This window comes from Zootermopsis nevadensis, unplaced genomic scaffold (genome assembly GCF_977971745.1).
Source record: "Zootermopsis nevadensis isolate Lab colony 2312 unplaced genomic scaffold, Znev_1.0 Znev_ptg000020l, whole genome shotgun sequence".
Lineage (NCBI taxonomy): Eukaryota > Metazoa > Arthropoda > Insecta > Blattodea > Termopsidae > Zootermopsis > Zootermopsis nevadensis.
Window position 1 is genome coordinate 6,955,411 of NW_028259152.1, and position 24,664 is coordinate 6,980,074.

Sequence of the window (24,664 nt, forward strand, 5' to 3'; positions counted from 1 at the left end):
GCTATAAAATCTGTTGGCTGTTGTGCGGTGCAGCACAAACTTTGGAAGATGAAAGCTGGTCATACAAAATATATACTTGTATTAGTACATTTGCTCATTATAAAAAGTTACATAGTCACATGTATATAATCTTGCATTAAACTCTACTCCCCACAATCATAGTGTTTTCTATGTAGTCTGTATTGACTCACTTTTTGTAGTGCATACAGAAGTACAATTTAAGTAGATGGAGCAGTGGCCTTTCGTTGCATTTCACAGATTATTATACTGTCACTTGAAATTTTATAACATTACTTTTAATTTATTCAGCCAGGCATTCTAAATTGCTATGCAGACTGACGTTTTTTCATGGTTTATTTTAGCAGCCTCCCTAGCATATAGTAACCTAGAACAGACCATGACCATTTCCATATCCTTTGTAACTCATTATTTACATTCAGTTTTATATTCAACATTGTATGCCCCATGTTGTTGAGAAAGTGTCACAGATCTAAGAAACAATAATTCAGGGTGGATGTCTGTGTGCAAATATTTGGAGTATTAATAGGTATAAAATACTGGAGGTGAAAAACATTAAAATAATTATTAAAAAGTTTCTCACAGAGTTCTGTGTATTTGGCCCACTAGGTAAAATGAACTGGGTCTGATAAGATCCTCATTAATGGGCAATGTGAAATAATGCTGACATAATTCGGACACAGTTCTACAGTTTCAAGACACATTAGTTTCACAGATATTTGTTTCTGTGTTCCAAAGTTTGTTGTGTGATTCTTACTACAACCTTATGTATTGTGTGTGTGTGTGTGCTTGTCATTATATGTTCTGACCACAATCAGCCAGATGCACAAATAAAGTGTATCTTGAACTTTCAGGACAACACAAGTTAGCCTATGGAACACCTGTCTCGGATGAAAAAGAGGACAGTATAGTTAGCAAAACAAGAGGTATTCCAAGGTCTTCTAAGGGAGGACTAGGTCAGCAATTTGAAATTGATGGTGCTGGATCAGCAGATGATGAAGTCAGTGAAAATTTGAATGAGACAGCAATTCCTCAAGGAGATGAGACATTGCCATGGAGAAAAAGTAGACAACATCAAAGCAGACAAAATGCAACACCGTGGCGCCATGCATCTAGAGACAGGTCCACGGAAAGTAAACCAATTGATGGTGAAATTTACCCAGGTGCTCCAAAGTCTATCACACCATGGACTCAAGAAAATGTGAAGTTAAAGAGAGCTCCAAAGGAAAGGAGAGAGCCCGAAAAAGAACATCTCGAGGAAATACAACTGAAACCAACAAAGAGAGAGAAAAAGGAAATTCCAAGAGAAAAACTGGAAGGTGTGGATCTAAAGCCCATCAACAGACAATTAGGCGACCAAAGCAAACCAGAAGATATAACGTTAAGACCAACTCAGAAAGAGAAACATCATTCAGATGAGACAGATGAAATTAAACTGAAACATTTAAAGAAAGGACAGAAGGAGTTGCCTGAAGCATTAGAACAACTACCGTCAAAGCAAATTCCTAAGCAAGAAAGAACACCGAGATTGAAAGATACAGTACTTAATCTAACAGAGCAGGAAGACACCATAATAATGGATATTAATAAGACTGAAGAAGAAGCAGGCAGACAAACATTCCACAGTCAGGAAAAGAAAGGAATAACTCCTCATATTGATGAGGAATTACCCAAACCAATTCCATGGACTCAGGAGGCTGTCAGACTTAAAAAAGCACCAAGAGAAATGAAAGTGCCACAGGTGGAAAATCTTGAAACTGTACAACTAAAACCCACAAAAACGGAGAAAAGAATAATTCCAAAAGAAGAACTTGAACAGGTTGATTTGAAACCTTCAACACGAGAGAAACAAGATATTGACCAACCAGACTCTATAACTCTAAAGCCAGTAAGAAAAGAAGTACCCAAACCTAGTGAGAGAGAAGTACCAGAAGAATCTAGAGTAATGAAGTTAGGAGAAGATGATACAACATTACTTCAGATTGATGGATCTGTGGATGAAATTATTGAAATGGAAGAGACAAGAAAGGATGAAATGCAGCATGTAAGAACAGAGGATGGGCAAGTTCAGAAGCCAGGGCTTCTACCTTGGACAAAAGGAACTGTTAAACTGAAGAGGCCACCAGTTCAAAGAAAAGAACTTAAAAAAGAAACACTTGAGGATGTACAGCTAAAACCAACAAAACGTATCCATAAAGAGCATTCTAAAGAAGAAATTGAACATGTTGATTTGCATCCTGTGAAGAAAAGGCCTCAGGAGCCTGAAAAATCTGATGGTAGTACCTTGCATCTTGTTAAGAGAGACTCACTGACTCCTTTACAGGTTGAAGGCAAGACAAAACCTGAAAAACTAATAGTAAATGAGGGCAAACCTCAAGAGAATCTAGAAACAAGAACAGAAGAAGAAGATGTGACCTTACTACATATTCAGAGATCCCAAATTGCATCTTTACAAACAAAAGACAGAGTGAAGGAAACTCCAGAAGAACAGATCGCAGCACCTTGGAGATCACAAGAGGACACAACTCAGAGATTGTCAGAAACTGAGATAGAAGAACAGACAAAACTTCCTGAACATATACCATGGACCCAGGAGGCCATTAGGTTAAAGAAAACTCCAAATAAATCTAAGGAACCTGAAAAACAGAAACTGGAGGAGGTGCAGCTGAAGCCAACCAAACTAAACCAGAAAGACATTCCAAAGGAAGAACTGGAGCATGTTGATCTACAGCCTATCGGAAGGAAACTACAAGGACCAGAAAAGCCTGCAGGTATTACACTGCATCCTGTTCAAAGAGACACTCTGGCTCCTGAAGAGGCTGAAGAAGCTCACCCTGAGAAGATGAAACCTGAAAAATCTGGAGTCATTGATAGGAAACTCCAAGAGAGTCCAATAACAAGATCAGTGGAAGAAGATATAGCTTTGCTGCAAACTGAAAGAACGAAAGATACAACTTTACAAAAACAAGAAAGGTTCCAGAAAACTAGGGTAGAAGAAGATTCTAGCTTGCTAATTATTGAGGCAACAACAAAGGAACAGATTACAGAGGACACAACGCAGAGATTTTCAAAAACAGAAATAGGGGAACAGACCAAAATTCCTAAACTGGTACCATGGACTCAAGAGGCTATTGCACTGAAGAAAGCCCCAAAAGAAAAGAAGGAACCTCAGAATAAGCAACTGCAAGAAGTGCAATTGAAGCCAGTGAAAAAGTCCTCAAAAATACACATACCATCTGAAACAGAAGGAGTTGATCTGAAAGCAATACAGAAGTTGGGACCAGAAAGGGCAGATGTTGTTAAACCACATGAAGCTACAGAAAAAACAGTTATTTCAGAGGAGTCAGTATCAATGAAAGCGACCCAGGATACTGACAAACAACTCTCACGAACACCATGGCAGGAAGTGGAAGATGTCACAATGATCAATGAGCAAAAACAGGAAGAAGTTGAGAAAATTACAGATTCTGTTAAATTACCAAGTACTGGCACCCCTGGAAATGATGTACTATTCAAGAAACCACAAGGGCATTCACAGGGACAAGAAAGGAAACAACTTGTGCCAGTTCAGTTAACAGATCAAGAACAACCAATAGAAGACAAACCTTTCCTGAAATCAGAGTTTCCGTGGCACAGAGAGGATAGACCTGAGACAGTTCCTAGACAAATGCAAATTGAAGATACAGTAAAGGAGAGATCTCAGGTACCATCAGATAGAGGCAAGAGACTAGAAGAAAAGGCACCTGAACCTGAACAAGTTATCCTGAAACCTGTATCTAAAGACAAACCAGAAGACGAAAAGAAACTTGAAGAAGCAAATAAATCGCAAGTTAAATATGAACTGCCTTGGCAGAGAGGTAAGAAATCCAAAAAAGAGGATTTACAACCTGAGAAAGTTGTGCTCAAACCTATCCACAAAGAACAAATACTACAGAGAGATGAGCAAGAAGAAAATATAAAACTGAAACCTGTTTCTAAAGAGAAGCCACAGATGGAACAAGTTGTTCCGAAACCTATTCCAAAAAGAGAAAAGCCAGAGAACGAAACAAATGAAATTCAGTATAAACCGCTGAAACCTGTTACAGATATAGAAGTACCTACCAAAGAGGAAATACCCATATCTTCTCTTGTGGCAGAAAAGAAGCCAGAAGAAGAAGAATTACAATGTAAGTCTGAAGTTCCGTGGCGCCGAGGTAAGAAACCTATAAAAGAAGCAATACAGCCAGAAGTAGTCACTCTTCAACCAGTTCACAGAGAAATATCCAGTGATGTTGAACAGGGAGAGAAGGTGGAGCTGAAACCCATCCCAAGTGAGAGACCACAGTCTCCAGAGATAGGAAAGATAACACTGAAACCCATTAAAAGGAAGGAAAGGCCAGAGGAAAAGGAGGAGAAAGAAATAGTTGTATTGAAATCTATTCCAACAAAAGAGAAACTTGTGGAAGAGAAGGAAGATGTGAAATTGAAACCTATTTCAAGGAAAGAGAAACCAGAAGAAGAGAAGGAAGAGGTAAAGTTGAAACCAATCCCAAAGAAAGAAAAGCCTGAAGAAGAGAAGGAAGATGTAAAGTTGAAACCTATTTCAAGGAAAGAGAAACCAGAAGAGGAGAAGGAAGAGGTAAAGTTGAAACCTATTTCAAGGAAAGAGAAACCAAAAGAAGAGAAGGAAGATGTGAAATTGAAACCAATCCCAAAGAAAGAAAAGCCTTTAGAAGAGAAGGAAGATGTGAAATTGAAACCTATTTCAAGGAAAGAGAAACCAGAAGAAGAGAAGGAAGAGTTAAAGTTGAAAACAATCCCAAAGAAAGAAAAGCCTTTAGAAGAGAAGGAAGATGTAAAGTTGAAACCTATTTCAAGGAAATTGAAACCAGAAGAAGAGAAGGAAGAGGTGAAGTTGAAACCAATCCCGAAGAAAGAAAAACCTGAAGAAGAGAAGGAAGAGGTAAAGTTGAAACCAATTACAAAGGAAGAAAAGCCTGAAGAAGAAGAAGAATTACCATATAAGTCGGAAGTTCCGTGGCGCCGAGGCAAGAAACCTATAAAAGAAGCAACACAGCCAGAAGTAGTCATTCTTCAACCAGTTCACAGAGAAATATCCAGTGATGTTGAACAGGGAGAGAAGGTGGAGCTGAAACCCATCCCAAGTGAGAGACCGCAGTCTCCAGAGATAGGAGAGATAACACTGAAACCCATTAAAAGGAAGGAAAGGCCAGAGAAAAAGGAGGAGAAAGAAATAGTTGTATTGAAGTCTATTCCAACAAAAGAGAAACTTGTGGAAGAGAAGGAAGATGTGAAATTGAAACCTATTTCAAGGAAAGAGAAATCAGAAGAAGAGAAAGAAGAGGTCAAGTTGAAACCAATCCCAAAGAAAGAAAAACCTGAAGAAGAAAAGGAAGAGGTAAAGTTGAAACCTATTTCAAGGAAAGATAAGCCAGAAGAAGAAGAAGAATTACCATATAAGTCGGAAGTTCCGTGGCGCCGAGGCAAGAAACCTATAAAAGAAGCAACACAGCCAGAAGTAGTCATTCTTCAACCAGTTCACAGAGAAATATCCAGTGATGTTGAACAGGGAGAGAAGGTGGAGCTGAAACCCATCCCAAGTGAGAGACCGCAGTCTCCAGAGATAGGAGAGATAACACTGAAACCCATTAAAAGGAAGGAAAGGCCAGAGAAAAAGGAGGAGAAAGAAATAGTTGTATTGAAGTCTATTCCAACAAAAGAGAAACTTGTGGAAGAGAAGGAAGATGTGAAATTGAAACCTATTTCAAGGAAAGAGAAATCAGAAGAAGAGAAAGAAGAGGTCAAGTTGAAACCAATCCCAAAGAAAGAAAAACCTGAAGAAGAAAAGGAAGAGGTAAAGTTGAAACCTATTTCAAGGAAAGATAAGCCAGAAGAAGAAGAAGAATTACCATATAAGTCGGAAGTTCCGTGGCGCCGAGGCAAGAAACCTATAAAAGAAGCAACACAGCCAGAAGTAGTCACACTTAAACCAGTTCACAGAGAAATATCCAGTGATGTTGAACAGGGAGAGAAGGTGGAGCTGAAACCCATCCCAAGTGAGAAACTTCAGTCTCCAGAGATAGGAGAGATAACACTGAAACCCATTAAAAGGAAGGAAATACCAGACGAAAAGGAGGATAAAGAAATAGTTGTATTGAAGTCTATTCCAACAAAAGAGAAACTTGTGGAAGAGAAGGAAGATGTAAAGTTGAAACCTATTTCAAGGAAAGAAAAACCAGAAGAAGAGAAGGAAGAAGTCAAGTTGAAACCTATTTCAAGGAAAGAGAAACCAAAAGAAGAGAAGGAAGAGGTAAAGTTGAGACCTATTTCAAGGAAAGAGAAACCAGAAGAAGAGAAGGAAGTGGTAAAGTTGAAACCTATTTCAAGGAAAGATAAACCAGAAGAAGAAAAGGAAGAGGTCAAGTTGAAACCTATTTCAAGGAAAGAGAAACCGGAAGAAGTAAAGGAAGAGGTAAAGTTGAAACCTATTTCAACGAAAGATAAACCAGAAGAAGTGAAGGAAGAGGTGAAGTTGAAACCTATTTCAAGGAAAGAGAAACCAGAAGAAGAGAAGGAAGAGGTAAAGTTGAAACCAATCCCAAAGAAAGAAAAGCCTTTAGAAGAGAAGGAAGATGTGAAATTGAAACCTATTTCAAGGAAAGAGAAACCAGAAGAAGAGAAGGAAGAGGTGAAGTTGAAACCAATACCAAAGAAAGAAAAGCCCGAAGGAGAAAAGGAAGATGTCAAGTTGAAACCTATTGCAAGGAAAGATAAGCCAGAAGAAGAAGAAGAATTACCATGTAAGTCGGAAGTTCCGTGGCGCCGAGGCAAGAAACCTATAAAAGAAGCAACACAGCCAGAAGTAGTCACACTTAAACCAGTTCACAGAGAAATATCCAGTGATATTGAACAGGGAGAGAAGGTGGAGCTGAAACCCATCCCAAGTGAGAAACTTCAGTCTCCAGAGATAGGAGAGATAACACTGAAACCCATTAAAAGGAAGGAAAGGCCAGAGGAAAAGGAGGAGAAAGAAATAGTTGTATTGAAATCTATTCCAACAAAAGAGAAACTTGTGGAAGAGAAGGAAGATGTGAAATTGAAACCTATTTCAAGGAAAGAGAAACCAGAAGAAGAGAAGGAAGAGGTAAAGTTGAAACCTATTTCAAGGAAAGAAAAACCAGAAGAAGAGAAGGAAGAGGTAAAGTTGAAACCAATCCCAAAGAAAGAAAAGCCTGAAGAAGAAAAGGAAGAGGTAAAGTTGAAACCTATTTCAAGAAAAGAGAAACCAGAAGAAGAGAAGGAAGAGGTAAAGTTGAAACCAATCCCAAAGAAAGAAAAGCCTGAAGAAGAGAAGGAAGTTGTAAAGTTGAAACCTATTTCAAGGAAAGAGAAACCAGAAGAGGAGAAGGAAGAGGTAAAGTTGAAACCTATTTCAAGGAAAGAGAAACCAGAAGAAGATAAGGAAGAGGTCAAGTTAAAACCAATCCCAAAGAAAGAAAAGCCTGAAGAAGAGAAGGAAGATGTAAAGTTGAAACCTATTTCAAGGAAAGAGAAACCAGAAGAGGAGAAGGAAGAGGTAAAGTTGAAACCTATTTCAAGGAAAGAGAAACCAGAAGAGGAGAAGGAAGAGGTAAAGTTGAAACCTATTTCAAGGAAAGATAAACCAGAAGAAGAGAAGGAAGAGGTAAAGTTGAAACCTATTTCAAGGAAAGAGAAACCAGAAGAGGAGAAGGAAGAGGTAAAGTTGAAACCTATTTCAAGGAAAGAGAAACCAGAAGAAGAGAAGGAAGAGGTAAAGTTGAAACCTATTTCAAGGAAAGAGAAACCAGAAGAAGATAAGGAAGAGGTCAAGTTAAAACAAATTTCTAAGAAAGAACAGCCAGAAAATGAGAAAGAAGACATCAAATTGATATCTGTTTTAATAGAAACGCCAGAACCCATACAGCTGAATGATGAATCTCAAATTGAAAAGGAAAAGTCACCTGAGAAAACTGAACTTCCATGGCGCAGAAAGAAAGCAAAGGATCCACAGCCAAAGCCAGCCAAGCATGCAGAGGGATTAGAAGAAATTACACAACCAATTCAAGCTACTGATCAAACCAAACTTGTGGAGGTACCTGAGGAGAAGAGAGTTGCACCTTGGAGAAGAGAAAAGGCACTACTGTCTGGAGATACAGTCTCTGTACCAATTTCTGAGGAATCCATACCAGAAATAATAGGAGTAGTTTTGGGGAAAAAGAAACCAGAGTTACCGGAATTGAAACCTGTTCAGGTTGAGGATAAGGGAGAAGAATACACTGCAGAGAATAAATCAGAGGCACAAGTTACTCTTTCAACCATACAAAAGCAACTTGTTCTCAGGCCAAAACCAGTGCTTGCTTCAGAAGAGAGTAAAGAAACCGAAGAGACACAGGAAATTTGGCAGAAAGAGATGAAAGTGGACACAGTTTCAAAGAGGAAGGTGGCACAGGTTAGGAGAATATCTGTTTCGGAGGATGAGGATAGACCCTTAAGAGAACTAGAGATAATAACTGCCAAACGAGTGACTGAAAGTGTGATATACTTACCAGAGGAACCAGTGGTAGAGGATGTTAAGGTGCGTGAGGATCGACATACAGTGAGTCATTCTTTGGTACAGGAGACAGCTGCTGAAGTCACAAGTTCATCAACAAAGACTCTCCCACCTCGCTTCATTCAACGTTTGCAACCAGTAATTGCTGAACATAACAAGAATGCACTATTCACATGCAAAGTTGATGGTTATCCATTCCCTGAACTGACATGGTATCATAATGGAGTAGAAATTCAACCAACATCTCGTACAGTTTTTAAAGTGTTTGCATCCACCGCTACACTTGAGGTCAGCGATGTCACTCCAGATGATGTTGGAAACTACACTTGTCAGGCCTCTAACCCTGCAGGTGTTGCAACTTCAATGGCCAATCTTGTCGTTATAGGTATGTCTCAGTGTGTGTCTGTAGCAGTGTTTGATGATGTGACGTGCATGACTACTGTTTCTTTGGAGTTGTGGTTATCTTAATGAAAATATGGCATACAGGTTATTCAGTCAACAAATGCTGTATTTCTTATCAGTTTTTAGTCTAATTACAGTTTGGAAAATATCCGTTTCAATCAATATTTTAAGCCATTCTTCTATTTACACTTTATAATGATTGTTGTAGGTTTAGCTATTGATTTCATTGAATATTTTTACTTTGTCAGTATACAGTGGACTTCTGCTTAACCAGCAGTAAATGGGACCATGTGGTAGGCTAGTTAGCTGAAAAGTTGTTCAATCTGTAGTTTTCATTTTTATTTGGAAAACTAATTAATGAGTAAAAGGTGATAAATATGCAGTATGCAGTGAAAAGTCATCACTGTTATTTATGGAGCATAGCATTGATATATCAATTAAATCTTCATCATACAACAGTAATCTATAATGACTGTGGTATTAATGTAACGGAAGTTATTAAATTTAATCAGTGAAGTAGTATAAGTTTCTTTCTGGCATGGTGATAATGGATGTTTTTTGCCACATAGCCCCTTCAGTATTTAAATAGTAGAACATATCTGTCTATGTAGGTAAATAAAAAATAAAGGCCTAACTGAAATGTTGATTATTATAATTACTATAACTGAAGAAGTCGCTGGAAAAATGTTGGTTAAGCTGGACAATTGGTTAAGTGAGCATCAGTTAAGGGATATTCCACTGTACGTTTTGTTGACTTTAGATGAAATGCTTTCTTCATTCAAATGTTGCAGAAGAAAAGTGGATAAGGATAGCTAATTATCTATATATAAAATGATTTGTAAATTTCTGCAAAAATTTATCACACATAAAATATCATGCCTGTTGTTAGAATAGGGCAATGTTTTATTTTATGTGTTTTTTAACCCAGAGTGCTTTCTTATATGACACTTTAGTGCTTTTCTAATATTTTGTCTATGTGATAAGACTGCATAACATATTAGAAACCTTCTTATATTTTATTAGCTGTTAAAATTAGTGACAAAGTCTGTAGTAAAAGTTGCAAGTGTTTAAATAGCTTGAGCAGAAGGCCAGGTCATTTGGCCCTAGTGTTCTGACCTCTACAGCATGGGGCTCATTGCCAGGAAAAGTCTCAGTTGCCTTTCAGCTTTGCTTTGTACAGGAATCATTTCCTTAATCCACATAACCATTATGTAGCATATTATTTTCATAGTATAATACATTAGTTTAATATATGGCTGTTAGTTTTACACATAGTAAGTTTAATTATTGATCATATATGCATGACTTTTTTCAGTGCTCTATTCCCCTCATGTTTGCTGGTTGATTCTAAAATCCAGTTTTAGTAAGAAAATAGGTATCTTAAAATAGTTACAGGCACAAGAAGGCAAACTGATATTTATACTTGTATCAGTTTAAGTTGTGTTTCTATTCACACATTTTCCTATGATGGTTATTAACCCGAAGTTGGCATTGCTGAACAGAGTGTTGCCAACAAATGTCACTGGCATTTGACCATTTACCTGTGTCACATGTGAACGGCTTGACTTGGAAAGTACACAAGCATGTTAAAGCATGAACTGTCTAGTCATTTTTTCCAGACATGGGATATCATGTCCTTGTAAAGAACAGAATATATATGTGAAGAGTTGTATGAATTGTGCATGGTTTTGGAACAGTGAGAATTGAATTATTGTTAATTTTTAAGATAAATGATTTCATGTGTTTCCATTTGGCATTGATGTTTTCTCTAAAATGTAGAAAAAGAAGAAAGTGGAATGGCTCCTCACTTTGTTCAGCCACTGAAGCCTCAAGTGGTGCAACCTAAAGAAGTTGCTACATTACAATGCACAGTGGTTGGTAACCCTACACCTACAGTCAAATGGTACCGTTCCAATGAGGAATTGAAGCCAGGAAAGAGTCGAGAAATCAGCTATAATCCACAGACTGGAATTGCAACTCTAAAGATTTTGCAGCCAACCAAGCAGGATCAAACTCTGTATACTGTCTGTGCTACCAATTTTAATGGGCGAGCAGAATGTCGAGCTAACCTCATTGTTGGTGAGTGAACATAGAGAACAAAGTGTTTAAAGTACAAAATGCAAATATTTAATGCTTATAATTGCAACACATGACTTACTGTTTTTCAGAAGAGACACTTACAATACTTAAACCAGAAGTGCTTCATGCCCCAAACATCATCAAACCAGTTCAAGCGAAAATGGTACCAACTGGAGAGGCAGTTACACTTGAAGCAGAGTTTGAAGGAGTGCCAAAGCCTGAGGTGCAGTGGTTTCACAATGGCAAGGAGATAATACCAAGTGAGAAAGTAAATATAGTGATGCAAGAACATAAGACAACATTACACATTCCTCAAGTGTTTCGTCCTCATGGAGGGAAATATGAAGTCCGTGCAATAAACCCTGCTGGAGAGGCACGCAGCTCTGGCACAATTTCTGTTACAAGTAAGAGCTCACTAATGTTTAATCATCCCAGAAGACAGTTATCTTCACATTTGCTGCCATGTGAACCTGAAATCTCACCATGTTTCCTTTTTATTTTCAGCTGGCCCTGAACCAGAGATGGCTGAAGTGGTTCCTCCACGTTTTATCGAAGCTCTGAAACCCCAAATTGTAGCAGAGGGGGAGGTTGTGATCATGGAGACTTGTGTTGAATCTCATCCAACTTGCTCATTCCAGTGGTTTCAGCACTCTGTTCCTGTCAAGGTTAGTATTCTTGACTTAAAAAAAAAATATATATATATATATTCTTGATTCATTATATCATATAACAGTACCAATACCTAGTAAGAAACATGATGATAATCATAACACTTTCAAAACAGTCATCTCCAGAGTTGCGGGTGGTATCAGCTGATAACCGTTCAGTATTAATAACAAGAGAAGTCCTACCTGAACATGCTGGCGTCTATACTTGTCGAGCAGAGAATGTTGCTGGATCTGTGACTTGCACTGCTACACTTAATGTTGTGCCTGACACAGAATGGGAGGATGTAGCAGAACTTGTGTCCCCCACCTTTGTCCAAAAACTGGCTAATGTCCGTGTGATGGATGGAGAAGAAGTACGTTTTACATGTCAGGTTAGTTTATTTAGTTCTTTGATCCCAGACTGATAGTAACATTTATTTTTTTGCTGTATGGTGAAATGTGGCTGTGTTTATAAAATTTGTCACTTTAATTTATGTTGATCTTAATGCTACAGGTGACTGGAAAACCAATTCCCAAAATTATGTGGTCCCATAAAAATGAACCAATAAAGGAAGCTAAAGATGTTACAATATACCAAGACTCTAAGGGAGTATGTAAACTTGCTATCAGTGAAGTATTCCCTGAGGATGCTGGTGAATATACTTGCCATGCCATTAACAAAGTTGGTGAGGCTGTTTGTGCTGCATCTCTCATTGTTGAAGGTCAGTATTTGACTTGATATTTGATCAAAGTTTGATGTTTTCCAAGTTTTCTTTCAGGTATTAATCTTCACAGATTATTTTCATCCACCTACTAAAAAATGTTCAATTAGACTTCATCATGCTTTTGAATATTTAGGTATTGTCCCATTTGAACAAGAAGCTCCTTCAAACACATTGTTAACAGGTGTTTAATTTATTCTACAGCATATGAGTATGTACCTGATGCAGAGATTGCTTCTGCTGCAATTGGCACGTCACTTGTCATGGAACAAAGTGTTTCTGAAGAAGACCTATTGACTGAGAAGGTAATTTATTGGAGGTCCATTTATGATGCAGAATATGGCACATGATGTAGTACCATGACATTGTCATTTAGTTTGGATAATTACCTGTAAGTTAAGAGGGGAATTGGAGCAAATAATTGATATTCAACGAATTTAATGCTTTGTGCATTGTCATCTTTTTGCACATCCAAATGCAGTTTCATTAAAATAATTATGAAAGTTTTTTGTAATGCCTAATGTGGTATCGGATAGTTTAGCTTGTATGCTTTACATGTTGGCTTATAAAGACTGAGCTTATTATCTTAAAGGTGATCCTTATTATTTACATTAACACTTTTACATATACTAATACAGAATTAAATGAATCTGTATATTTTATATAGATTGTTGGACTGTTGTTTGGAGAGTGTACTTATCTATGTAGAATTCTTTTAATAAAAATTGTCATAAACCTGTGATAACAAATTACTTTTACACTGTAATACAGTATTGTACAATAACTAAACAGTAAAATCACTTGATTCCTCCATATCTCAACAAGTAAACTTTTGTAATTCTTTTTGTGTGAATCGAAAGTAAACTAAACCAATCCAATCCTTTTATTTTATATTGCAAATGAACCATTCTTTCTAACCACTGCTTGTATGCTGCTTTGATAAAAATTGTGATAAATAGTTGAAACGTTCAGTGAGGGTATTCCCTCACAAAACTCATGTTCACATCTTAATTATTTTTATATAATGTGACAACAATTTGTAAAATTATAGGTACTACATGAAGTTTCATTGTTAACAAATGATAATATCTTTGAGAGAAAATTATTGGATAATGGAATAAATTAAATAAATGAAAGTGAGGATTGCAAGAACAGTTCATAGGTTAAAGTAATAATGTCTCAGTTAATAAAAAAAGGTTCAGTAATTTATTGATATTTACACAATCAGTTATCGTTTGCTTGTGGAATTTGTTGTGACTGATTGATATACCATGTATTATACCAGTGTTCTGAAGTACATGCTGGAATACATGAGATTTCTTGTACTAAAATCTATTTTAAAATCATATATTAAATAATACTTATATACGGTGGTAGTGTTTCATTTGCAGTATTTTTAAATAATTTACTTAGTGACACTTCTAATTGCTATGTCTCAGATTTGTATTAATTTAAAATGAGTAGTAACCATTGGTTTCAGTAGCTATTTATTTATCATTTTGCATTATAATATATTTAATATAATAACTTATCACAGACTTAAGTAATTTGGTTGATGCATTATTTATTTTTATTAAGAACAATTACTTTAAAACTGTGGGGTTTATTTTATGAGGTAGATAGTTGTCAATAAAAGATCTGGGATTTTACACTACATAAATGTTTTGTATGTTATATGTATACATATACAGTTAATAACATGTAATCTATTGATGCTAAAAGAAAAAAGTTTAAGTAACACCATTGATATCTATGCTGCTCAAAATTTTATTCTTTTCTCTTATTAATTCTCTAAAAATTTAGCATGCTCAGAATTAATATATTTAACAGAGATATCTGAGCTCTTCTCAGCACCAAAATATTAGTGACAAGTAGGTGTCATCAAATTGCAGAGTATATAAATAATTTAATTTGCATGTAATGGATACTAATTTCCTGTGCATAGTGCTTGGACTTCAGCTGTTTTACAGAACTATTTCAGTGGCATGGCTCATTCACATTTTCTTTCAGCATAAAGTTATTAACATTTTGATTTAAGTTTATTTTGAATTTTGACTATATAGATTAAATGAAGTGCTTCTGCTGATGTTTATTCCACTGTATTAGTCTATGAATCAGCATGTAGGTGCTTGGTGATGTTCAGTTTCCGCACAGTCAAAACTCAGAGCAGCTGCCAACAGACATGATATCACTTAATTTTTTCTAATCGTCTTTCTACTGTATTGTGAAGTGGTGCCTCAGTGCAGGAAATCCTTCACAATCTTTTATCCTCCTCTGTATTCCATGGCACTATGAACATACACTCTACCAAATAATTGGGCATTGAAGTTGCATAATTGTTCTGCTAATTCTTGTTTGTGCTTGTAACTCATCTTGGTTATATTCAGTAACACGCTGCTGATTTCACTGCTTGTTGTTGATAAAGAAGATGGCATAGGAATCAAGATTGGGGAGCATTAGTACTGCCATAGTTGTCATGGTAAAGGTTATACTAACAATGTTTATATCTTTAGCTGTAATATTGGGCTTGTTGAAATGAATGAACCTGTACTTTATTAACATAAAAGGAACATTTTTGTTATGGGACAAAGAAATACCTTGAATACTTAATGTTATATTAAAATGTTTGGTATATAAATCTCAGAGGCAAAGTACACTAATTTTGTACGTGACAAGTTTAATTACTACAAATACTCTGAACATTAATTTCTCAAAAATGTTTGTGTTTTTATACAAACCTGGGAGCCATTTTCTTTTGTCGTATCCATTGAGTTTGTGAAGGGTGGTTTTTTTGCAGTTTAAACTGATTAATCTTGTAACAAGCTGTTTGAATAAGTGATATACATTCCTTCCAAATTTTGTCTCTTATTTGAATCTTATAACTGCTTGATAATGATTTTTTGCATCATTCTCTTACAATAAAAACAAAATATGCATTCACATAGTAAAGTTGTCCCACTACAGCCATGGTGGCACTTGTGGGGAGAGGTGGTATAGTTCTGAAGCTTTCTTGAACTTCACATTAGAAGGAGGTGAATGGACAAAGACAATGACTATGCTTTACCTACAGGGAAAATATGCCTGGAACCCACTGAATAGGAAGGAGGCTGGATGGGCCCCAGAGCCAGTCTGTATGCAGATGTTTGAACTTGTATGCATCCACATGTTCAGAATTATTTGAATAATGTATGAGGCAGATCTACTTACTTCATACATTATTTTGCACTTTGTCCATCTATTGGAAAGGGGTCAGATCTTGGCAGTAGCCTGCTAAGTTAGTAGATTGCTGAAGTACAAAGAATAGTAATGTCGTGTAAAAGATTAACATCAGTAACTTCCTACAGGTCATGTACAATCTTTCTGTTATTGGTGTCTTTCTTCTGTACTTTTCTCATTGACTGATTAGTCTTCAGATGTGATGTTACATATTTATGTTTTAGGAAACTGTGTCCAAGGTTTCGGAAGAGAAACTGAACATTGAAGTTCCTCAACAAGAAGAAGGAAGGGCTCCAAAGTATATCACTTCATTACAAAACTTGTATCTTTCTCGTGATGGAGAGCTTATCAGGTAAGACTAAGCATCTTGTTTGATGCATTTGAATGTTTAGTTTTATTTCAGGCTATAGGAACTCACTGATGTGTATAACTGCTTTTATTTTGGAACATATATGGCATAATGAAGAGTATGTAGCAAAATTTGAGCATAAACACAAATGTAACTTCAGAATGGAGGATCTATTCATTAACCTTTATTGACAATGTGTCACAGGCCCAGCAAACAATGCATTACACTATCATACTGCTAAACCATTAACTTTGGAGCTAAAATCTGGCTGGCAGCCCCATAGTACAGCGGTTTATATCCCCTGCTGCCCATGATGAATGTTAACAAAAGGGTATCAGACCAGTTGGTGTAACAATAATGTTCTGAAAGTGTATAAATTCTGAAATTATTATCCACATCATTATGGAGCAAAAATCCAGTTTTCAGAGATTGCCATTGTCTCCATCACCAGGGACCATGTCCTTGATTGCCTAAAACTTTACTGCTCTAGGTTTGTGAATGGAAGGTGTGTCAATCACAAATTGTAAGATCTCCTGCCTGAAACTTTTTTTTGTGTTTTCAGGCAAATGCCAGGATTGCATATTTAAATAGACCATGACTGCTTCCTGTAAAAACCTTACTTACTTACCATTTATGATTGTTATGTGTTCCCTTTAATTATTGTAAAACCTCTGTAGTAGTAACAGAGTTCTTAAATAACTTAATAACCGGTAAACCTACAAGAGTGTGGGGATGGGGTTGTTTATTTAAGATCAACTTGGGCTCTATATTCCAAACTTTGGTAATTTTAATGACAAAAAATTAATTTACATATTCAAAGATGGTAATGTCCATAATCATTTAATTACAGCATTATGAAAAATACATAAAAGCAACATAATATCTGTAAAGGTGAAATCAGGAATTTATGAATTTAGGCAAGTATTGAAAGATATATGAAGCAAAACTGCTGCCTGTCACCAGAATTCTTCATTATGTATATGAATTAAACATGCAGAAATGGATCTGATATGGAAATATACCATCAACACAAATTTTATACTTAATATTTTGTAAATATTATGTTTTGTAATACCTGTAACAGTCACTGAATCCTGATACTAGAATGTCTTAATTAAAGACAGGTTTATAAGATAGAAGTTGTAGTGTACCTTGTCCTTGATATTTGGATACTGAACACAAATGTTAACAATTAAACTGATTACCTGTAATTTGAATTCCAGATCTACTTACTTTTCCTTGTCTTCTATTTGTGTACCTTGCCTGTTGTAGGTAAAACTCCATTATAAAATTGTCAGGGCTAGGAGACTACCTTATTAGGGAAGTAGGGAGAAAGATGAATCTCAACACACAGAAACCCACTATTATATCCTATCCTGAACCAGTTCATTCCAGGCCCCACCTTTACATAGTATTTCTTCCAAATCTACTTTAATATTATTTTTTGTATCTGATGTGGCTTCTTCCTGATCATTTGTCACTTCTGCATGTATGTTTTAAGTCCTGCTTATCTCATCCTTCTCAATTTATTTACCTTAATTATATATGATGAAGAGTACAAATTATGTAATATCTACCATAGTGCTGTTATTTCCTGTCTCTTTACAGTTTATGTAAATAATCCTAATTTACAGTCCTTCCTGAGGAAGAGAGAGCCCAGCTTCCACACTTATACAAAAACTATGGGTTAAATTACTGTTTTTGGCAGGTAGGCTATGTTATACGTGTTCAACGTATGGCAATATTCATAGTATCTTGTGTTATTGCAGGATGGAGGTAAAAGTGGATGGTAAGCCAAAGCCCAAAGTGAGGTGGCATAAACAAGGTACTGAAGTTCTTCCCTCTAGGGATTTCCAGGTAGAAGAGTATGAGGATGGTACTTCAGTACTGACAATTCCTGAAGTATTTCCTGATGATACAGGAGAAATTACATGTGTAGCTGAGAATGAATTTGGGGTTGCCATTTCTTCAACTGAGCTTGTGGTTGAAGGTATGTCAGTGACACATTTGAATGATCTGTTTGTATATGTAGTCATCTTCCATATGTCAAACACAATACTTTAAAGATCTTTCATTGCCTGTCAAGTTTCATTAATGCTATGCTTGTATTCACTTTATCTGCAGTTGTCTATAAAGAAAAAAGGTTTTGTAAAAAATAAATTACTGTTGCTAAAATATGGAAATGTCATATTATTTATAGGCTTATATATATTTACCTTAAATGTGCAGTATTGTGTCAAATCTGAAAGTAGGTAATTATTTCTACAGCTGCTATGTAAAATTATGTATGCTTTAGTTTTTAAATGTTACAGGAAAAGGCTCCTTTGTTTTTCTTTATCCGAATAGTTTGAAACTTATTCAGTTGTTACATCTTGTATACTTATTGTCTTTGCAGAAGCAATGGTGATATTATATGTGATGTTTGGTTAATATCTCTCTTTCTAAATGACAGTTTTTTAATTTCATAATCATATTCCTGCTTTTGTTTCCAGCTATAAGTTGTGCTGTTCGGGAGATAACTTATGTTGCTGTTAAAGATCTTTCATTGCCTGTCAAGTTTCATTAATGCTATGCTTGTATTCACTTTATCTGCAGTTGTCTATAAAGAAAAAAGGTTTTGTAAAAAATAAATTACTGTTGCTAAAATATGGAAATGTCATATTATTTATAGGCTTATATATATTTACCTTAAATGTGCAGTATTGTGTCAAATCTGAAAGTAGGTAATTATTTCTACAGCTGCTATGTAAAATTATGTATGCTTTAGTTTTTAAATGTTACAGGAAAAGGCTCCTTTGTTTTTCTTTATCCGAATAGTTTGAAACTTATTCAGTTGTTACATCTTGTATACTTATTGTCTTTGCAGAAGCAATGGTGATATTATATGTGATGTTTGGTTAATATCTCTCTTTCTAAATGACAGTTTTTTAATTTCATAATCATATTCCTGCTTTTGTTTCCAGCTATAAGTTGTGCTGTTCGGGAGATAACTTATGTTGCTGGCCCTACAAACCTGTTTCTCCACTCGTTCTGCCTCTTCCACAAGCAAGCAAACATTTTGCATTGCCAACATGACATCCATCCACACAGTACCTCTCACAATCCACAGCCACTTTCATACAGTTTACATAACATTAACTGAATATGTATACTTTTTAGACTGATTTATTATTTATGTGAAGAAACTTTAGACAATAGCACACTATATTTAGTATGGGATTTATTTTCTGCTTGTTTGCATGGGTGTAGTTTAGTCATTAGCCATTTGGTTGGTAGGTCATTCTTTAGTTTTGGAGTTTTTATAATTCTGATGAAATAATAATATGTTCTACAAGTAACTTATTTAGACTTATATCCAGAAATATTGTATATTTGAGGTACTGATTTTGGTACATTTGAACCCAATATAGGTTACATCATCAGAAAAATGATCACAGTATGAGAAACATTTGCTTATAATGGATTCATTAAAATGGAATATTTACGAGTTACCAAATAACATATTTATGCTTGTAACTTATCTTCAATTATTTCTTGGCAGGCATAATGGGAACTAAAGAATACCGCAAGCCTGAATGGGTGACACAAATGGAGGAACTTCAGGAACAGCTACGAGGTAACGATGTTGTGACAACATGCATGCCAGAGCATGGTAGTAGTGACAATGATGTGATGTCTGTAGACAGCTTGGAGACAGGAAGTGCACACTGTCAGCATGTTGAAGATGGTTCCATAATGAAGAGAACTGAGGTTCAAGTTGGAAGTGTAACTTCATTGGGAACTGTGTCTGTTGCAGATGATTCCCTTTCTGTGTCTAATGCCAGCTCTTGTTCTGAATGTCTGAATACAATCACCACACTTACAGTGGTGAAATCAGCTGTGCATGCATCTGCTACTGCAACTCCTTTCCTGCTGGATCCTCCTCATTCTTTACAGGAGGACAATCACCTCAGTGCTAATTTACATTCATCTCTGCAGATCACATTACCCAAAAATGAAACCATTACTAATGTGGAGACCAGAAATGTTGCCACTGGGTCTGACTTTGCACATCTTATAATATCAGACTATTTGAACTCACACAGGCTATCTATTACTGCTGCTATAGAAGCTCTTGACACTGATGAGGTAGTAAAAAGTGATTCAGTCAATGACAAACAATCAAGTGTTACAAAGAGCACTTCACAGGCCAGTAGCAAGGTCATTGAAATTCAGAACAGTCAGAGTGGAATTCTTGAACATACTGAAGAAGTTGTGTCTATAGAACGACCAATCTTGTACCTCCATGAACGCAAGGAAAAGTCTGAAGAAGTGCTGGAAATTATATATGTCTCTGAAAATGAAAACTGCGAAAAAACTCTTCCAATGGCCAATAATTTATCTCTCTTATCTCCCATTCAGGAGAGCAGTGAACCTTCAATGGAAAGTAGTTGCAATGGTGGTAGTAATGACATAGGATTTCGCAAGTTAGATAGGCCAGACCACTCAGCTGTGAAACTTCTGTCTGCATCATGTGAAGCCATATCTGTGCCAGATGCCAGCATGGTTTCCCATAATTTGCAGACAAAGTACCAGACATTTCCACGTTCAAAGATCCCTGTTCTTAGTCCCATGCGTACAAATGCATGGTACACTGTACCTGTAGATCCCACAATGTATCCTCTTGAGCCACGTGAACTGGATCCAGCTAGCTTCCATCAGCTTCATATGGCTGACAGTCAAGAAGAGCTTCAGGAATTCTTGTTGTTGGAGAGTCAATGCATGACAACAGATGGACAGGGATTGGCAGCTGCATTTGTGGTTTCTGATGATGAGCACAGTGATGAAGATGTTCATTGTACAGTGTCAGGTACAGCATAGCTTCATCATGTTGTGTACTGCCACATCACACATCAAGGCTAATGGTTGTAGTGCAGATGACTTTGGGATCTTAAGTTACTGGCTAGGTCTTTTATATTGTATACACTATCACTGACTCAAAAGAACTTATAAAAACTACATTTGGGAACTTTATCAGCATATCTTACCCCGACTTCAGATTATAACACCACAGTGCCTTCATTCCAGTTATACTTATCCTTCTGCCCCATAAATTACTAAACCTGTGCTTTTAAAAATTAGTCTGTGCTTAGGTTGGTTAATATATTTAGAACTAAATAAATTGTATGTAACAATTTAATTGTTGAATGTCTTTGTCTTAATTTGACCTGTTTGGTTTTAATTGTATTATGTTTTTGAATGCCTACATTTGGATTTTTACAAATGTTCCAAATTATAACAAATTAATAGCATGTTTGCTGTTTCATGTATCACTTAGACCACTGATCAGGAAGCTGTTTTGTGAAGCAGGCTACTTGAACAACTCTAGTCAATAGGTAGGTGACTCAACTTGTAAATGTGATATGAATTGGTCAGAAACTGGAAACAATTTAGAGCAAACATATCAAATGCCAAAACTCTATTGTTTATAGTGGCTGTTAGCAGATGCTCTCCACTTTAACAATGGAGGACAATTCTTCATAATATTATTCTTATTTACATTCTTTCCAGAATTCTTATATATGAAGTCACTTGTCCCCATAAATTTACAGCATTGTATGACCATCTTCATAAAATTTAATTGAAGCCTACAACATGTAAGTTATACAAGCATGAACACTTACATTATATGTATTGCACTATACATTTTGATTAGCAACTAGCTGTTTATTAATATTAGGTTATTAGGTCATCTGAAAGTTATGCACATGCACACACACCAGGTGTCCATAAATTAGCAGCCAGTTTGAAAGGCTTGTAATTATTTATTTATAACACATGCAAACACTTATGAACTTCCTTGACCACATGTGAAGAAACATGAATGTTGTGTGACTGTGTTGTAGTACATAAGTTATTTGTATGTGTTATAAATGAATAACTGTCCCGCGCTGTAGCCATGTGGTCTGAGGCATCATGCTTCGGACCGGTGATGGAATGCGCGCTGGTTTTAGTCTCAGGGAAAGAAATTTCTCTTGAGATTTTTGACCAGTGTATGGGACTGATGCCAACCCAGCATCGTGAGGAAATTGGGGAGCTACAATGGGTAGCGTAATCCGGTCATGAAAACTAGCAATGGCTGGGGGATTCATTGTGCTAACCACACGTCACCCTATATCTGATTGGATGATCGTTCACCTCTGCTTGGGCATGTGAATGTGAGGCCAGCAGCCAGCTAGTTGGCTTTAGCTCTCAGAGGGCTGTTACGCCATGGATTATTATTATTATTATCCCATCTCTTCACCACTTTATGGGGTATGTACTTCCATGTACCCGAGACAGACCTTGTCCCTAAAGTACATAAGGCAGCAGCTATTCCGGGATACATATTGTTTTTAGCAAGTGCCACATGTATTGTATAATTTTATTTTATGAAAGCGTCTTTCGGATGATGTTTGAAGTTCCCAAAATGGCGGTCTTCTGCAGTTCCCTGATGTTGTGTTTGCCTGGGATGTTGGCCAAATATTTTCTGAGCGACCTGGAGACAGTTCCTGTCGCTCCTATAACTATTGGAATTATTTTTGCTTGAATGTTCCACATTCTCTGTATCTCAATGAGAAGGTCCTTGTATTTCAAGATCTTCTCTGCTTCCTGCTTAATAACATTCCTGTCAGTTTATTATTATTATTATTATCATCATTATCCCGTCTATTCACCACTTTATGGGGTATGTACTTCCATGTACCCGAGACAGACCTTGTCCCTAAGGTACATAGGGCAGCAGCTATTTCTGGGATACATATTGTTTTTAGCAAGTGCCACATGTATTATATAATTTTATTTTATGAAAGCGTCCTTCAGATGATTATGATTATTATTATAAATTAGAAACTACTTACTTTTCAAATTTTCTGCAAATTTATGGCCATTTTGTGTATGTGTGTGTATAAAACACAGTTCACTATAATGGTTTAGAATTATTAATATGAATAATGCACATTAATATATGGTTTGTGTAATGTGAGTGTTCACAGCTGTGAAATGCAGTCTATATTAAGAAAAACCACAGTATGCAAAGACTTGAACACATTAAAATGTATGTGTATATGTCTGTAATTATCAACTTTAAAGAAACACCCTATTTATTTCACAGCTACCCAGTGTGTACCAACATTTGTTAAAGAAATTGTAGGTGTCAGAGCTGTGGAACTTGAAGCAGTAACATTTGAATGCCAGTTCTCAGGCACTCCCACACCTGGTAAGTTTTATATTTCATTGAACTACCACCAGGCACCATTATACTAGTTAAACTTTATTCATATATAATATTTAATCCTGTTTCTCTCACTGTATCATGAAGGTATATAGAGTGCTTGGAGGTTAAACTCCACCCATTCTTGCTGCTTGTTTATTTCTTGAATTCTGTAATGACATTTTCTCACCTCTTTAAATGATAGAATAATTGTGAATGTTGAATTGGAAGGTAAATAATTGTAGCCTATTTTGATATTTACCTTGCATTTACTTGGAAGGATGAAGGAAAAGCTTGAAAACCTGAATCAGGATATCTTGCCCCTGAGCTAGATCAATCCAGACCATTCCCAGGCACCCTGTTTCCTAAAGGTTGTTTTAAATATTATCCTATCATCTTTGCCTAGGTCTTCTGACTGGTCTTCCCTTCAGACTTTCTATCCAGAGTTTTGTGCACATATCTCATCTACCCATGCATACAACAGGCCCTATCTATCTCATGTTCCTTGATTTGATCATCCTAATAATATTTGGTAAAAGATGTAAGTTATGAAGCTCTTCATTTTGCAACCTTCCCCAGTCTTCTGTCACTTCAGTTTTCTTGGATTGAATTATTATGCTCAGCAACCCATTCTCAAACCCCTCAATCTGTGTTCTTTCGTTAAAATGACAATGGATTTCATTCCCATCAGAACAACAGGTAACATAATTCTGTACATTCAAATATTTATAATACATTTCTAGATAGTGGTCAGGAAAGCAAACATTTTTGAATGACATGGTATCGAGAATTCTCCAAAAGCCACTAAGTACCACTTATTACATATCTTTATATTATTAGTTGTTCCACATGCTGATCATGAGACATAAACATGTCTTGTGCGTTCATTTCAAGATGTAGCATATAATAGAACTTCAGTGTTCTCTAATGATGAACATATATATTTCTCTGTGTTTACTTCAAGCCCTAGTATCGCATATAATCTCTATGTGTTCTGTATGATATTTATGTTTCTGTCCTGATCAGAAGCTGGTGTGTCCCATTAATTTCAGTCCTCTTTCATTTTCTTGAGCCTGCCTAATGGCCTATTTCAGAGCATAGTTGAAAAGTAATGGTCATAAAGCACATCCTTTTTCAGACCATGGTGAATAGGAAATGTATTTGAGTAATGTTTTCCAAAACAGGCTTTACTATAGGTTTTATTTAAATGCCTTGTAACTAATTTAATGAGTATACCACAATCAGTGACAGAGTGACATTGTTGTTTAATACTTCCCTCCTAACTGACATAGGCTTTCTTGAACTCTCAAGTAGTTGATGTTCTGTCCCACTGCACTCCAATTTCTTTCTGTAATAACTGATGAATGTAGAGTATCTGATCAGTAGTTCATTGATTAGATCAAAATGTATACTGATCCCCAATAATTT

At 36.2% G+C, this 24,664-nt stretch overlaps 1 protein-coding gene across 21 annotated transcripts in view; it reads left to right on the forward strand.

The window, feature by feature from the left end:
• Window positions 1-24,664, forward strand: part of LOC110827690 (uncharacterized) — a 335,660-nt gene that overhangs the window by 230,903 nt on the left and 80,093 nt on the right. For 19 of the 21 annotated variants that reach the window (XM_087351718.1, XM_087351723.1, XM_087351722.1 and 16 more), the window contains 11 exons: window positions 873-8,975; window positions 10,772-11,071; window positions 11,161-11,475; window positions 11,576-11,736; window positions 11,856-12,110; window positions 12,233-12,440; window positions 12,645-12,745; window positions 15,881-16,008; window positions 17,775-17,995; window positions 19,547-19,621; window positions 23,138-23,242. In XM_087351718.1, coding sequence (XP_087207844.1) covers window positions 873-8,975; window positions 10,772-11,071; window positions 11,161-11,475; window positions 11,576-11,736; window positions 11,856-12,110; window positions 12,233-12,440; window positions 12,645-12,745; window positions 15,881-16,008; window positions 17,775-17,995; window positions 19,547-19,621; window positions 23,138-23,242 — 9,972 coding nt within the window. The remainder of the gene's footprint in view (window positions 1-872; window positions 8,976-10,771; window positions 11,072-11,160; window positions 11,476-11,575; window positions 11,737-11,855; window positions 12,111-12,232; window positions 12,441-12,644; window positions 12,746-15,880; window positions 16,009-17,774; window positions 17,996-19,546; window positions 19,622-23,137; window positions 23,243-24,664) is intronic. The other 2 variants (XM_087351735.1, XM_087351737.1) reach the window with 2 other exon arrangements.